General features: G+C 36.5%; 1 protein-coding gene across 30 annotated transcripts in view; it reads right to left on the bottom strand.

The window, feature by feature from the left end:
- LOC123316081 (collagen alpha chain CG42342) overlaps nt 1-14,441 on the bottom strand; it is a 404,706-nt gene that overhangs the window by 45,765 nt on the left and 344,500 nt on the right. For all 30 annotated transcript variants that reach the window (XM_044902017.1, XM_044902020.1, XM_044902038.1 and 27 more), the window contains one exon: nt 9,118-9,222. In XM_044902017.1, coding sequence (XP_044757952.1) covers nt 9,118-9,222 — 105 coding nt within the window. The remainder of the gene's footprint in view (nt 1-9,117; nt 9,223-14,441) is intronic.

Below are 14,441 nucleotides of genomic sequence, written 5' to 3'. Positions count from 1 at the left end.
AATATAAATGTGTGTTGTGAATTCCTATTTGTTTATTATTTATTTGAATTTTAACTAGGACTGAGGTTATTTAAAACCTATAAACCCAAAAAAAGAAAATGTACAATTTTGTAACAAAAAATCGTGAGAGAAGAATTCTGACTTGCAGCACGATAAAACACCATGAAATCAGAAAATGGGCGTTTCACCCGACCTGTTTTTGAAGGCGTTCACCGGGGCAGCGTCCACAACTGTAGAAGGAAGACGATTTCATTGATTGAACACACTGTGAAAAGGAGTGTCCGTCTTATCGATGTTTTGAATTACAGGACAGACGACGATAATTAAGATTTGAAAGAATTGGTTGAAGAAAATGATGAAGAAATGGATGATTTACCAGCGGCTGCTGAAATAGACAAATCAACATCGCCAAATGAAATCAGGGAAATAATTAAAAGTTTGAAGAAGAGGAAAGCTCCCGGAAGCGATAAAATAATGAATGTTACTTTAGAAAAGGTAGTAATAGTAATAGTAATAGTAATGTTTATTCATTTGCACACAATTATTGTATAACAATAAAAGGGAAATAAGTCAAACTGAAAGAACAAATTTAAACTGAAGAACAATATTCATAAAATTCTGTAATGTTGTAGGGTTCACAGTCTATGATCAGTTTCCGAACTTCATTCCTAAAAACCTTTTCACTGCCTGCTATACGGTACTGTTTGGGTAATCTGTTGTAAAGCTTTAGGGACATAAATTCTGCTTGATGTTGTGACAATGTCAGGTGGCATTTTGGTAGTAAATAGCTATCCATTTTTCTGGTGTTATTCTCATTTTTGAACTTGATGAAAAATTCAGTATGATGGTAAACGATCATTACGCACTTGTAAATATACAGGCCAAACAGAGTCATGAGACCCAGCCTCTTGAAAACACCACGACAGGTTTCTCTCCCTTTCATTCCACAAATTGTTCTGATTGCCCACTTTTGGTCTATAAAGATTTTGTTTGCTAGAGAACTGCTCCCCCAGAAAACAACACCATACATCATCTGTGACTCAAAGTTCGCAGAGTACACAATCCTCAACACTGACTCATCCAACCGATGTCTCAAAACATTTAATGTATATATAACAGAATGTAGACGCTCACTAAGGGATTTGCAATGAGTTTCCCATTTCATGTCACTATCAATGTAGAGTCCAAGGAATTTTGTCGAGGCGTTCACAGATATCTGTTGTCCATTTACTGAAACCGTACTTGGAAATGAGGTATTGGGTTTCTTGGTATGGAAAAATACTGCCTCGGTCTTTTCCATGTTCAGCTTTATTCGATTCAAATCGCACCATTCAATTACTTGTTTCAAGTAAGTTTGAGCAGATGTAATCACTCTTTCTATATTATGATCTATTGCGGTGAAATTTGAATCGTCTGCATACAGAAGAACAAGCAAGATCTTAAGGAAATCGGGTAGATCATTTATATAAATGAGAAACAGAAGTGGTCCCATTATGCTACCTTGTGGGACTCCAGTGTGAGTCCGGACCTCCCCCGAAATGACGGAAGCACCATCCCCACCAATCACCGTTCTCTGAACTCGATCTTTCAAATATGACTCTATCAGTTTAAGCTGATTGTCTCGAATTCCATAGGCTTCCAGCTTTCTCAATAAAATGTTATGGTCAACACAGTCAAAAGCTTTGGAAAAATCTATGAAAACACTCAATGGTATATCTCCATCCTCCAAAGCATTCATAATGATCTTTACAAGGCTGAAAATTGCGGTCTCGGTGTTTCGGTTTTTCAGAAATCCATGTTGATGTGGAGAAAAAATCCCAAACTTTTTGAAAAATTTCATCATCCTATTTGAAAGTATTTTTTCAAATATCTTTGAGAAACTCGTTAAGATACTTATGGGGCGGTAATTTGATAGATCCTCTTTATCACCTTTTTTGAACAGTGGTTTGATTATCGCAATCTTGAGGGAGTCCGGAAACACACCCTCCATATATGCTTGATTTACTAGTCGACAGAGTGGTTTAACGATGGAAGAAATAGAGTGCTTCAGAACCCTAATCGGTATGTTATCATGTCCGCAAGAGTTTTTGGTCTTAATAGATTTAATTGTACTGATGAGTTCTTCCTCTGACACATCAAACATATAGAAAGATTTTTCGTTGCGAACAATGTTTGGAAATGGTGGATTTTTCTGCGTTCTTCCATGCTGTGGGGTGGCATCTCTGAAAAATTTATTGAATCTGTCAGCTAACTTTTTGGGATCCCCAGAAGGCAGGGTGGCTTGATTAGTTCTTCTATCATTTCCAGTAAGAGATTTTACAATTTGCCAAACCTTTCTTGTTTTGTTTTCTGATTTTTTTATTTGGTCACCATAATAATGTCTTTTATAATTTCTGATAGCGTCGTCATATTTTCTCTTCAATGCCTTATATTCTATCAAATATGAGGAGTTTACACTAGATATAGTGAACAATATATCTAGTTGATTTTTTAGTTTTTTTATTTCAGCATTTTGTTTATGTTTACATGTTTGTGTTATTGTGATGTTTTTATATGGAAAATTTGCATCAAATATCTCACTGTATTTCGAAGTAAAAGCATTCCATCTTGAATTTATGTCATCTGAGGCAGCATTTATAATATCTTCCCAATTTACCCTGGATAATTCAATACTGAAATTTTCAAGTGATCTGTGATTTATGGTTCTAATCTTAATTCTTTGCAACTCTAGGTTCTGTCGAGCAGTACATGGGAATGTGAACTTTTGGGCTAGGTGATCTGAAGTATGTGACTGTAATACAGATACTGAGCCTCCTTCAATGTTAGTTAAAATATTATCAAGGCAGGTTTGCGAATGGGCAGTTATACGCGTTGGTTGGTTAACTAAGATTTTAACTTTGAAACCCTCCAGTAAAGTTAAGAATTTCTGGGTCGCATTGCTTTCCACATCTAAGAAATTTACATTGAAATCACCGGTGATAACATAATCAGCATTCTCCCTACAAAGAGTCGACAACATTATCTCAAACCTTGAGAGAAAAGTATCCAAATCAGCATAAGGCAATGTATTCGGTCTGTAGACAGCCACTATTATTACCTTCCTCTTCTCTATGGTACATTCACAAGCAGCACACTCAAAAACCTTGCATATTGATAGACGAGTTGGGTCTAATCTTGGTTTAGTTGTGATACCCACCTTACAATATATGGCAGTACCTCCATGTTGATTAAGTTCTCTGCAGAAGCTTGATATGAGTTTAAATCCTTCCATTTGATATGCTTGTAATTGACTTGAGTCTTTCCAGTGTTCCGTCACAGTAATTATGTTAGCTTCTTCCAAATTACTAAATAACTCCAGTTTATTCATTGCATTTCCTATTGACTGGACATTTTGATGAATGATATTCACTTTGTTATTACATTGAGGATGTTGGCTTTCTATGAAAAAAATTTCTAAATGAAAATTTCCTCACAATAACCCCTTCTGGCCAGAAATCTGATTTACACAATTCACCAAATAAGCTATCTGAAACAACTCCCAAACTGAAAGCAGAATTTCTCCCTTTTGTACTTAACTTTTTCACCTCAATTTTTTCATTCCTAAATTCAGTGCATTCCTTCACGTATTCCTCTATCATCGATTCTGAAACACTTGTGCCAGCAATTTTTCCAACATAGATCCATTTTTTCTTTGATGCTCCCGATATAACTGATGTCTCCAATTTCTTTGAGCCAGTACATATTACCCGATCCAATCTTTTCGATTTTCCGGTAACTGTTTTCCATTCCCCTTCATAGTCGTTGTTATGTTTTGAAACAGTTTTGACATTGATGTTTTGCATTTGCGCATCATAAATGTCACTGTCAGTCAGTGATCCAGGCCTACTCAGTGGAGAAACTGACTTGACGGATGGTGGTGGAACCAGTAGGCTAGATGTACGATTACGATATGACGTTTCTGTGTTGGGAATTTTTAGGTTAGATGTTATGTTGTTCTCTGTTTCGGTTATCTGTTTCGCTCTGTTTACACTCTTTTTCGAAGATGAATTCGATTGTACATTGTTACCTTTTTTTTCAGCTGCTTTTTCAACTTGAGTTGTCGCCAACTTTTCCATCAATAAATTGTTATTTTCGATCAAAATCTTATTCTTCTCTTGGACCTCCTTTAATAGTGCTCTCAAATAAGATATCTCAATATTCAGAATATTATTCGTTGTTTGAAGTTCTTTGACATCGTCGTCTCTCTTATCTGAACTCGAACGTTCGTGTTTACAAACGGCCGATTTCACGCTTGCAGACCGCTCCATGCACCCGGGATGAAAAATTCCATAGCACCTAGCACACTTAACAGACTCCACCACTTTTGCCTTACAGTAAGAACATTTAATTTCGCTCTCTTTAATATTTTTGGCAGAGCCACTTTCTGCGTGTTCGCCTTCGGACGCCATTTTTGTTAGATATAGCTGCTCTAAAAAATATCGCGAATGGAATTATGAGGACAGAACATTACCCAGAAAAATGAAAAACAGCGGAGGTCATAGTGTTCAATAAACCATTCAAAGAGAAGAAGTTCCCCCAAAACTACAGACCGATCTACTGCCGGCGTAAGGAAAAGTAGTAGCAAGAATTATAGCCACGAGGCTAAATGAGGAAACAGAAAATCTGAAACTAATACCACCAGAACAGTTCGGATTCAGAAGAGAGCATTCAACGGAGCAACAATTATTGAGGCTCACAGAATACATTTCAGAGGAATTCCAAAATAAACAAGCTACAGGTCTTGTTTTACTAGACGTCGCTAGAGCATTCGACAGAGTATGGCATGAAGGATTAATATATTATATAAGATGAGATGTGCTGGATATTCGTTCGAAATATGCAAGTCAATCTGGAATTATCTCAAAAATAGAAGATTTTACGTGAAAGGGAAAGGAGAATACTCTACAACAAGAGATATAGAGGCTGGAGTACCCCAAGGGTCAGTACTTGGGCCACTTCTGTACAACATATACATTCACGATATTCCGAAGAATCCAAGAACCATGCTAACGTTATATGCTGACGACACAGGCATAGCAACTCGACACCGCAACCCAGAAGTAATAGAACGAGTTCTACAAGAAACGATTGATGAAACAAATGGCTGGTGCATTAAGTGGAAATTCAAGCTCTATGGACAAAAGAGCCAAGCAATATTACTACAGAAGAGAAGACTGCGACCCACAACGAATCTAGAAGTTGACGGCGAAAAAATCGACTGGAAAAATGGAAATATTTAGGAATAAAGCTTGACAAAGGACTTGCTTGGACAAGTCATATCAAACAAGCAATCGACAAAACGAAAGCAGCGATTAATAGACTCTATACCCTCTGATAGGAAGAAGAAGCCACATGTCAAAAGAGGCAAAATTGAAGATAATCAAAGCCGTTGCTACGCCTCAACTAACTTAAGGATTAGTTGCCTGGGATTTCGCCGCAAAGAGCCATATAAAAAGATTTCAGGCCACTGAAAACAAGCTGCTACGATGTGCAATAGATGCACCTTGATTTCACAGGAATATCAGATTTATAGGAACCTGAAATGGGAAACCATAACGGAATTCAAGAACAGAAAAGCAGAGAAATTATTCGAAACAGCGAAAAACCATCCGAATCAAGAACTGAGAAGACTAGTGGACTACGACCCAGAGGAAGACAAAAGGAGAATGCGAATTTATCGAAGGATACCAAGAGATCAATTAAAAAGAGATTAAAATAAGAACAGAAACTTATTGCAAAATCCAATAAAGTGTTATCCAATAGAGAATAAACACATAAATCCCAGCACGATAGTTTGCGAGAAGAAAACCGACTGAGAGTTTATAGGCAAATGCCCGGAACCAATATTCAAGAAGCAGTTAAGGGTTTTAAGTGGGTCTCGAGCTCAGGAGAGTGAGAATCCCTACACTTGTGCCCCCTCAGGAGAGGGTGGTTCGTCTGACTTGCAGATTTTCCCCCTGCTACACCAAAAAAAAAACGATGTTTTGAATGATTCCTTTTGTAGCTTGAAGCGATGACCTCTCAAATTATTAGTGTTAAGAGGATACATGTTTTCGAGTTCCTCTCCAAAGTGGCCATTCACAGCACGAAATGTGAAAATGAGATCACCCCTAGCCCGACGCTCTGCAAAACTGGACAGACCAAATATAAGGAGGCGATCCTAATATGAGTTAGGAAGACGCGTGGTCCAACGTTGAACGGATTCTAGTAAATTTTCATCAAATTTGGTCGACGGCTACCACATCTGTCCCGCATACTCCATAATAGGGCGAAGTATATGTTCTATATAAGAACTTCCATGTCGAAATACTTGACTTCCTGAAAGTCTTAACCAACAAGTACCCGACCTGCCTAGCTTTCCCCGCAACTGCTGCCCCATGGTACGACCAGCACAAATTCGAATCCACAACAATTCCCAGATCAACATGGCGAATCACTGACTCCAGTCTACAACCGTCGATCAAACGAGGATATCAAGGTCCCTCTGGTGGAGATCAACCTATAGAAGAGAAAGGCCGTAGAATTCAGTATTGTCGGCAAATGTAGAGATGAAGGACCGAATAAGTGGAGTAATTAGAGTATATTGATTGCTCGTTTTTGTAAAGAACTGGCCAGATGCAGAGGGTATTTAGTTTTTGAGTCGAGTGCACCAGCGACAATCGTAGGATCATGATTAATATATTTGATAGTTAGATCTTCCCCACCAAGGTTCTGTCAGTCTTTGAGCTCTTGTCTGAGTGTAAGTGAAGGAGCTAACTGGAAATTGATTTTTTCGTCCTGGATAATTATTTCTCGGAATTATGATGGCCACGGAGACAATTTTCGTTGCGTAGGATGCTCATGACAATGTCACGGTTTCAAAAGGTCAATTTCATCCATCTAGGCCTTACGGTATTTTTAGATCGTAATCTGACAACACTCATTATCAAGTGGCTGGACGACTTGCGTATGTGTTCGACTATGGCAGATGCTGTTTTTCGGTCGTCTGATTCACATTAACCCTCAGGAGCGTTAATGATTATGATATTGTAAGATCTTTAACTCGATCTAAAATTTCAGGGGTTGAATCAACAGCAACATTCCCAGAAGAACTGGCCCGGGCAAGCGATGACTCAAGGTTAACCACTGTACTCTTTATGGATGATAGATTTTTAGAAAGCGACTGTTGACAAGTTCGCAACTCACAGATGTCCGTCTCGGAAGAATGAATCGCAGATACATGATCAGCCAGAGTTCTGAAGTGCTCAGCGATAGCTTCGGAACAGCTGGATAATTGAAGGAAGAGGTCATCCTGGCGTTTTTCAATGCGTTCCATGCTAGATGTTAGATTGCGCATTTGTTCCATCAATCTCTCAAAATGATTTACTGTCAATACCGCATCAGCGACATTCACGTCCTCATTAGAGCTAGCGATGGGGGGTTGATTTATCGGGCATCGACCTTGAGAATTGCTGCGAAGAAGCCTCTCACCTGACGTACATGAGGAACATGACCACATTTCAGTTCCCTCCCTCAGAAAATCGTAGAGAAACTGTTTCTTACATTTGAAACACTGTATCGATGAGGCTTCCTCTGGCGCAACCAGCACAAACTCGCAGCATAATTAGAAAAAATCATAAATGGAAAGACTATTCACCTTCTTCGACAGTACTGCCACGGTTAGGAAAAGGATAATATAAGAAAATAGGATATGAGGTAATATTATATTGGAAAATCTACCCTATGAAGAAATCCCCCGACGGCGATCAGCAAGTGACCAGGATCGGGTTAGTTAATTCGAAAGGAATGTGAATAAACAGATAATATCAATGGTGGACCCCACCGCAATAAACCAGGAAAAACGAATGAAATTGATGTAGAGTTGCGAATCGATAATGTGGGTGGGAAAGTTTATTTGAGATCAGTTGGATTTTACCAGAGATATTGCTCTCAATCAGCACAGCAACACGCACGTCAACACTATATCTAGACCTCACTGCCAAACAGTATTCAGTCATATTTTTTACATTTTACAGGGGGGCAATATGAAGATTTTAATTTAAGGTTAATATTTCCTCAGTTATGATTTTCAAAACCAACCGAAACTGATATCAACCAGCCTAGCAAATTTATTCATTAAAATCATTCTAAATTATTAGTACGACATTCCAGCAATGGACTTAATATTTTGTGACTTAGGCCTGTACTTAACTATGCGTCGTTCAACACGTTCACGAAGTCATGACCCACCGGTGGGTCACTCTGGTTATTGCTAGAGGCCTTGCGTGTCCAACCGGTGGGTCACCGGTGGACACGACGGAAAATGGTCAAAAACTTGAAAAACAGACAAGTTCGACCTAAAAATAGGTTATATTCATGTTTAAAATGAACATACGTAATTCAAAGAAAAGTGAAATAACGTCCACACGGGTTCCTCTGTGAATCTCTCGATGTCGCGAAAGTGTTAAAGTGAATGGACGCTTAAATTTATTCCTCAGTTGCATGACTGTAGCTTAACACAATCTTAAGTAAGTGGCCCTCAAATTTTTCTATCTAGTGATATTTCAGTTTTTCATTTGTGTGCAACTTCATCCTAGTCCAATAAAGCCATATCATTTGCTGGCCGATTGCCGATGATTGTTGCCATTTCTTTGACCTAATTTTACTGACTGTCAATCAGTATGACCAATTTTGCCCCTACTGTGCAGGGTGTTTTTTCAACCTACACACTCAAGCTGAAATTATTACAATAACAACCCAGTATTTCGAGGAACGAGTTAATATTATTAAATGTACCTACTCATTCATATTTTACTACACTGAAAATTTCATCAAAATTGAGCCATATAAAAGATATTTGTAAATGTAAGATTGGTCGAATCGAACAAATCACCCTGTAGACTATAGAGTCTCAATAGAGGCCCCAAGCCATAAACAAAACATTGTTTCGAAACTGTCTTGATTAGTGTAAACTGCTCAAATCTGACGGTCTCCTTCGGAATCACATTGTATATATTCTTACAAAAACTTATTTCGAATTTATATGATGCGTTAATGATTTTCTGTATATACGAATATGACGCGGAAGAATTAACTCACAGGTTCTCCTTTGATACCATCTATTCCTCGGTCGCCCTTAATTCCTGGGGGTCCTTGAAGGCCTGGTATTCCAGGTTCGCCAGGGGGTCCTGGAGGACCAATTATCTGAGGAAAAATATTTCTTTCTTTTATCGTGCCTTATCATGATTAGTTACTTAAATAAGTTCATCAATAATGAATTCATCAGTGATAATATTAATTGCGTCATTAACCAGGCGATCGATTCTCGAATATGTAGGAATATCATCCTACGCAGGAAAAAGTGATATTTCCTATAGAAATTTCAAAATCTGTATCCTCGAACTATAGAATGTCAAAATATTCCTTCACATTTCTAAGAAACTGCTTCTAATGCTATTCACCATGGGATCATGTTCCTATAGGATCCAATTCCTACAGATTCGAGCGTCGATTTGCAGATTAATATTATTCTCAAAATCCTACACAATCATTTTTATTCTCATTATCATATAAACAGGCCCATTTGCAAGATCCATTGAAATAACTCCATGGTAAGGTACTGGATAAAAAATGTTTCATATAAAAAGAATACATTTCTTGGCAGAATATGAATTTTCGTGAAAAACTAAAAGCACTCCGAAAATATAATTACAATGCAATGTTCGTAATTTTTTTTTCGATTGCCAATTTTAATATTATTTTCTGAATGAACACATATTTCGAAGAATTTCTGTGAATGAATCGAACACAACTTTTTTAACATGTCCACAGCGAAAAAAAATTTCACCTGAAATTGTTGAAATGTTTCGAGATTGTACTTCCCCTTTATACATAATAAACAACTCACATTATTAAAATAAAATGAATGGCTGGGCTTTGAGACCCGAAATTTTTACATTGGGCTGTCGAAACATTCCAGATGGCTATTGAAGAAAAGAAAATTCTCAATAAATCTTTGTTGAGAGTCGAACTCTCTGCTGTAAGGTATTACCATAGACATTGGGACATGGACTGAGCAATACGAGCATGCATTTTTCTATTTTATAGAAAGAGAGAAATGATCGTCGGGCCAATACCTGTCTCTTTTCTGTTGACATAGAGGTGAGTGCGGACCAATCAAAATTCTAGAAAAAGACAACTAGCAGACCCGATGTTCAGTTTCTCTCTGTCACTTTTTTTGACGGTATTTCATGCACAGATACATCATTCCAATTGTAATTCAGAAAGCATAAATTGAAATTCAGATTAATCAAATTTATTTCAGAATCTGTCAATTGTATTTCAGATTAGTCAATTTAATTTCAGTCACCATCAATTGTAAACCAGAATTAATCATTTGTAATCCAGAAATCGTCATCATTTGCAATTCAGAATACGAAAGAGTACGAATAATATTCAAGGTTATGTCTGATGAATATCCCACATCAACGCATCTTTATGAAATCAATTACATAACATAATTTTATGTTCGACTGGATCATAAACACTTTATTTATGAATTCGTTTAGAATACATAATTGACTACTTTATTGTACACCACTTTATTGGACTCAACTGTCACTATCATTCTGTCAAGTAAATATACTAGATGCAAACAACACTTTATTCAAGGAAGAATAATTGAACTTCGACCTAAAAACACAATTATGAATTACTATTCTAAGCATTAGTGTGGTAATGAATATTAAAAACAAATTCTTTGTTATTATAAAAATGCATGCCTGAGGAAGTCGAGCTCGAGGTAGAAGCACAGTTTTCGATCTGCAATACACTTGATGCTAGAATCAACTATTTCCTGGCCCAATATTCTGGTGGCAAAACTTATTTTATTTTAGTATTTTCCGATTCATCTATGTAGTCCATAGCGAAGATTTTTTGTAAGCTTTCAATTCACTATTGAAGTAAGCCAGAATACTGTCTTCTGTCGATTTTACATTCTTCGTTTTACACCACTTGTTATAGGCCGCTTACATATTTTCATGAGCACTTTTAGATTGAGTGGGTAAGAGACATTCTTTGGCGCTTGCGGCTAAATTTTCTACGCTTTCTTCTCCAACACAATCCTTTTTTTGGATTATTATGACGTTCGTCACAAAATTAGGGAAGTAAACAACCAGGTTATCTATGGTAAACAACTGTGTTTACCAAGGTTGCTAAGGTCGCTGGTTACTAAGGTAAGAAAATCAAAATCACACTCAATGTTTTTCAGTAATAATCCATTTCAGAAAATAAAATTTCTGCATTGTAGTCGAACATAAAGCTTTGTATGCAACTCGTACATAATTAGGCTTTATGGACTTGCCCAAGTTATTGGCCCGCTCGCTTTGCTCGCTCTGCCATAAACTTTTGGACTCGTCCATAAAGACCTAATTTATGTACTTGTTACATAAATAGCTATTTAAGTTATTTCGTTTGTACTCTATCGATCACATATCCTATTCAAGGTACACACTGTGTTACTTAACTATAGAGGATTTATTTTGGAAGAATATTTTTTCATATACAGGATGTTTTCTGATTGAGTGTCAATATTCATGGGGGTGATTGTTGGGCCCATTCTAAGAAAAAAACTTCATATGAACATATGTCCTAAACATCTTACATTTTGATATACAGGGTGATAAAGTTTTCAAAAATAAATCATTCATTATCAATATCTACAATACCACTTCAAATTTTTCAATGAAATTTGTCATACATGTATACTATAAATCAGGAGGCATTTTTTAATGTATCACTTTTTTTTTAATTTCCAACAGTGGCGTTCGTACGTAATTTGACCTACCTATTTTGGCAGACATTGATGGTACGCCACAGATTTTTTCCCAAAATAAAAATTATATTTGAAATTTCCAATCATTCCTTACCAAAGTTGATAACTTGAGTTTTTTCAATCCGATTCACGGTTTCCGCTTAAAAAAATAAAAACCGTTTCTCTGCATGAACATAACAATATCCTCAATACATACATATGACAATGTCACCATGCAGAGACATATGCGTGTATTTCATTTTTTAATATGACACCCGTGCGTCGGACTAAAAAAATTCAAGAGATCAAATTTGCTCATTATTGAATACAGTCAGTGGCGTCTCAAAAGGACGTTTAGGACACATGTGCATATGAAGTTTTTTTCTTAAAATGAGCCCAAAAATCACCTCCATAAATATTGACATTGAATTAGGAAACACCCTGTATATAAATAGTGTGGAAAAATTGTTTTATAATACATTCCCAAATAATTCCCATTTCTATGAATACACTTTCTCGCTCTTTTCGCCACACTATCTACCGCTAAACGAATCATTTCTAGATTTAGGCGAATTTCCTCCGATTCGATTCGTTGGATCAGTTCTTCTTTTGAATTCATCAGAGCTTGCTTGTCATAGAACTTTCATATGATCCTAGAAATAGAAATCCAGATGGTGCCGTTTCTCTTGCGCTGAAGAATGCCTTCTTTTCGTATTTTACGTACGGTTAATATTCAATATTCTAATGCACTATAAAATTCTGTGAATTACCGTTGCTCAGTAATGAAATTTGATATCCTTAGTTATAATTTTATATTTCACTGGTAAAGGTAATAACTACCTCAAAGCCGAGAGTTGGACTCTCAACAAAGTTTCATTTCATTGGTCAGCACTCACCTCTATGTCAACAAAAAAGACAGGTATTGGCCCGACGATTATTTCTCTCTTTCTATGAAATAGAAAATTTCATACTAGCATTGCTCAGTTCTTGTCTCTATCTATGTCTATGGTAATACCTTACTACCTGCCGAGAGTCCGACTCTCAACAAAGTTTCATTGAACATTTTTTTTGCGGTAAATTCATATTACCATCTCGATAAATTCATATTACCATCTGGAATGTTTAGATAGCCCAACGTAAAAATTTCGGGTTTCAAAGCCCAGCCACTTATTTTTTTAATTATGTGAGTAGTCCCGAACCAGACATGTAAAAAAAAATGGTGTTCGGATTTATGAAAAAATTTTTTCGCGGATATTCTTCGAAAACTGTGTTTATGTCGGTTGGAAATCGAGAAAAAAAAAATCACGAAAATTGTAGGTTTTCCGCCAATTTGTGAAATTTTCTTCGGAGTTCTTCACCTGTTCTGAATTGAGCACTCAAAAATACTCAGATGTGACCAGAAACCGTTATTTTGAGGTTTATGTATAACTGACCACACTCATTAGAATTAGATGGCGTGGCGCCCTTTATCTAGCTTATGCGTCGAAAACGGGGTATATGTAAATGTGCCATTTTATATGGGGTGTCCCATTTAAAAGAGAAACAGAAAATGATGCATTATCGAAATGAGGCAACACTGCTTGTGAGCTCTCAGAAATGATCTATTTATAAAACTAGCTCAAAGTTATGAATTCTTAATTTTTTTTGACTTTTTTTCGAATATTGGACCATTTTTGCTGAAAATGATCAATGATTCCGAAACGGGCGATCTGAGACCCATAAAATTCGATTTCGTTCTCCTAAGCTCTATTCGATTGTCGAATCAAATAGGGGATATGCTATTAAACCCTTTCAGGCCCAAATTAAAAAATTTCATTCAAAATAAACTCATATTTTGAGGTCGAGAATACATGAAATTCAATATATTTCATTGAATATCCATTTGCAATTTTTTTTAAATGGTGGTTTCTACATGTAACGACCAGGACTCAACTAATAATACAAGTAATATTATTATTTTTTGTGGAAGGCAAGAAAACAATTTTTTTTGTCACCTAAGCAAAGACCAACTTCACACGCTGTACAGCGCCATTTTGCAGAACTATTGCAACCCAATCCGAGAGGAAGCCTTTGACTTACCACCGTTGCAGCTGTTTTGAGATGTAATCATAGGGACGCATGAAGTATATTATTAGAGGTGGTTTCATAGTGAAACCACTAGGACTGAAAGGGTTAAAAGAGGTAATTTTGCTCTGTATACAAATTAGTCGTTAGTCGTATTGCATTAATGAATTATTGAAGACTGATTTATGCAGAACAAATTTTACTTGGAAATTTTTTCGGTAGCTCCTATTGATGCGCACTTGCGCACATATGAGGTAAAAGGTCTCTTTCTGGCGAACACACAGTACATAAAGTATTTAATTGATGGTGAATTTATGTAAAATGCTGAATTTGCCAAAAACAAAAGAAGGGCTAAAAAAATGTAATGATTATAGATTTAAAATAATTTACTTTAATGTCATTTCATTTTACGTTGATGTATTCCTGAAATATCTGGAATGAACGAGATTATAATTATTATTGCATAAGGAAGTCACTAAAGGCGAAAACATAGTGCATCACGTCACGTGAGCTCATGTGATATCATGAACTGCATCATTTGACGTGA

Source organism: Coccinella septempunctata, chromosome 6 (assembly GCF_907165205.1).
Source record: "Coccinella septempunctata chromosome 6, icCocSept1.1, whole genome shotgun sequence".
NCBI classification, from domain to species: Eukaryota; Metazoa; Arthropoda; class Insecta; order Coleoptera; family Coccinellidae; genus Coccinella; species Coccinella septempunctata.
This window is presented reverse-complemented; position numbering and strand designations above follow the sequence as displayed.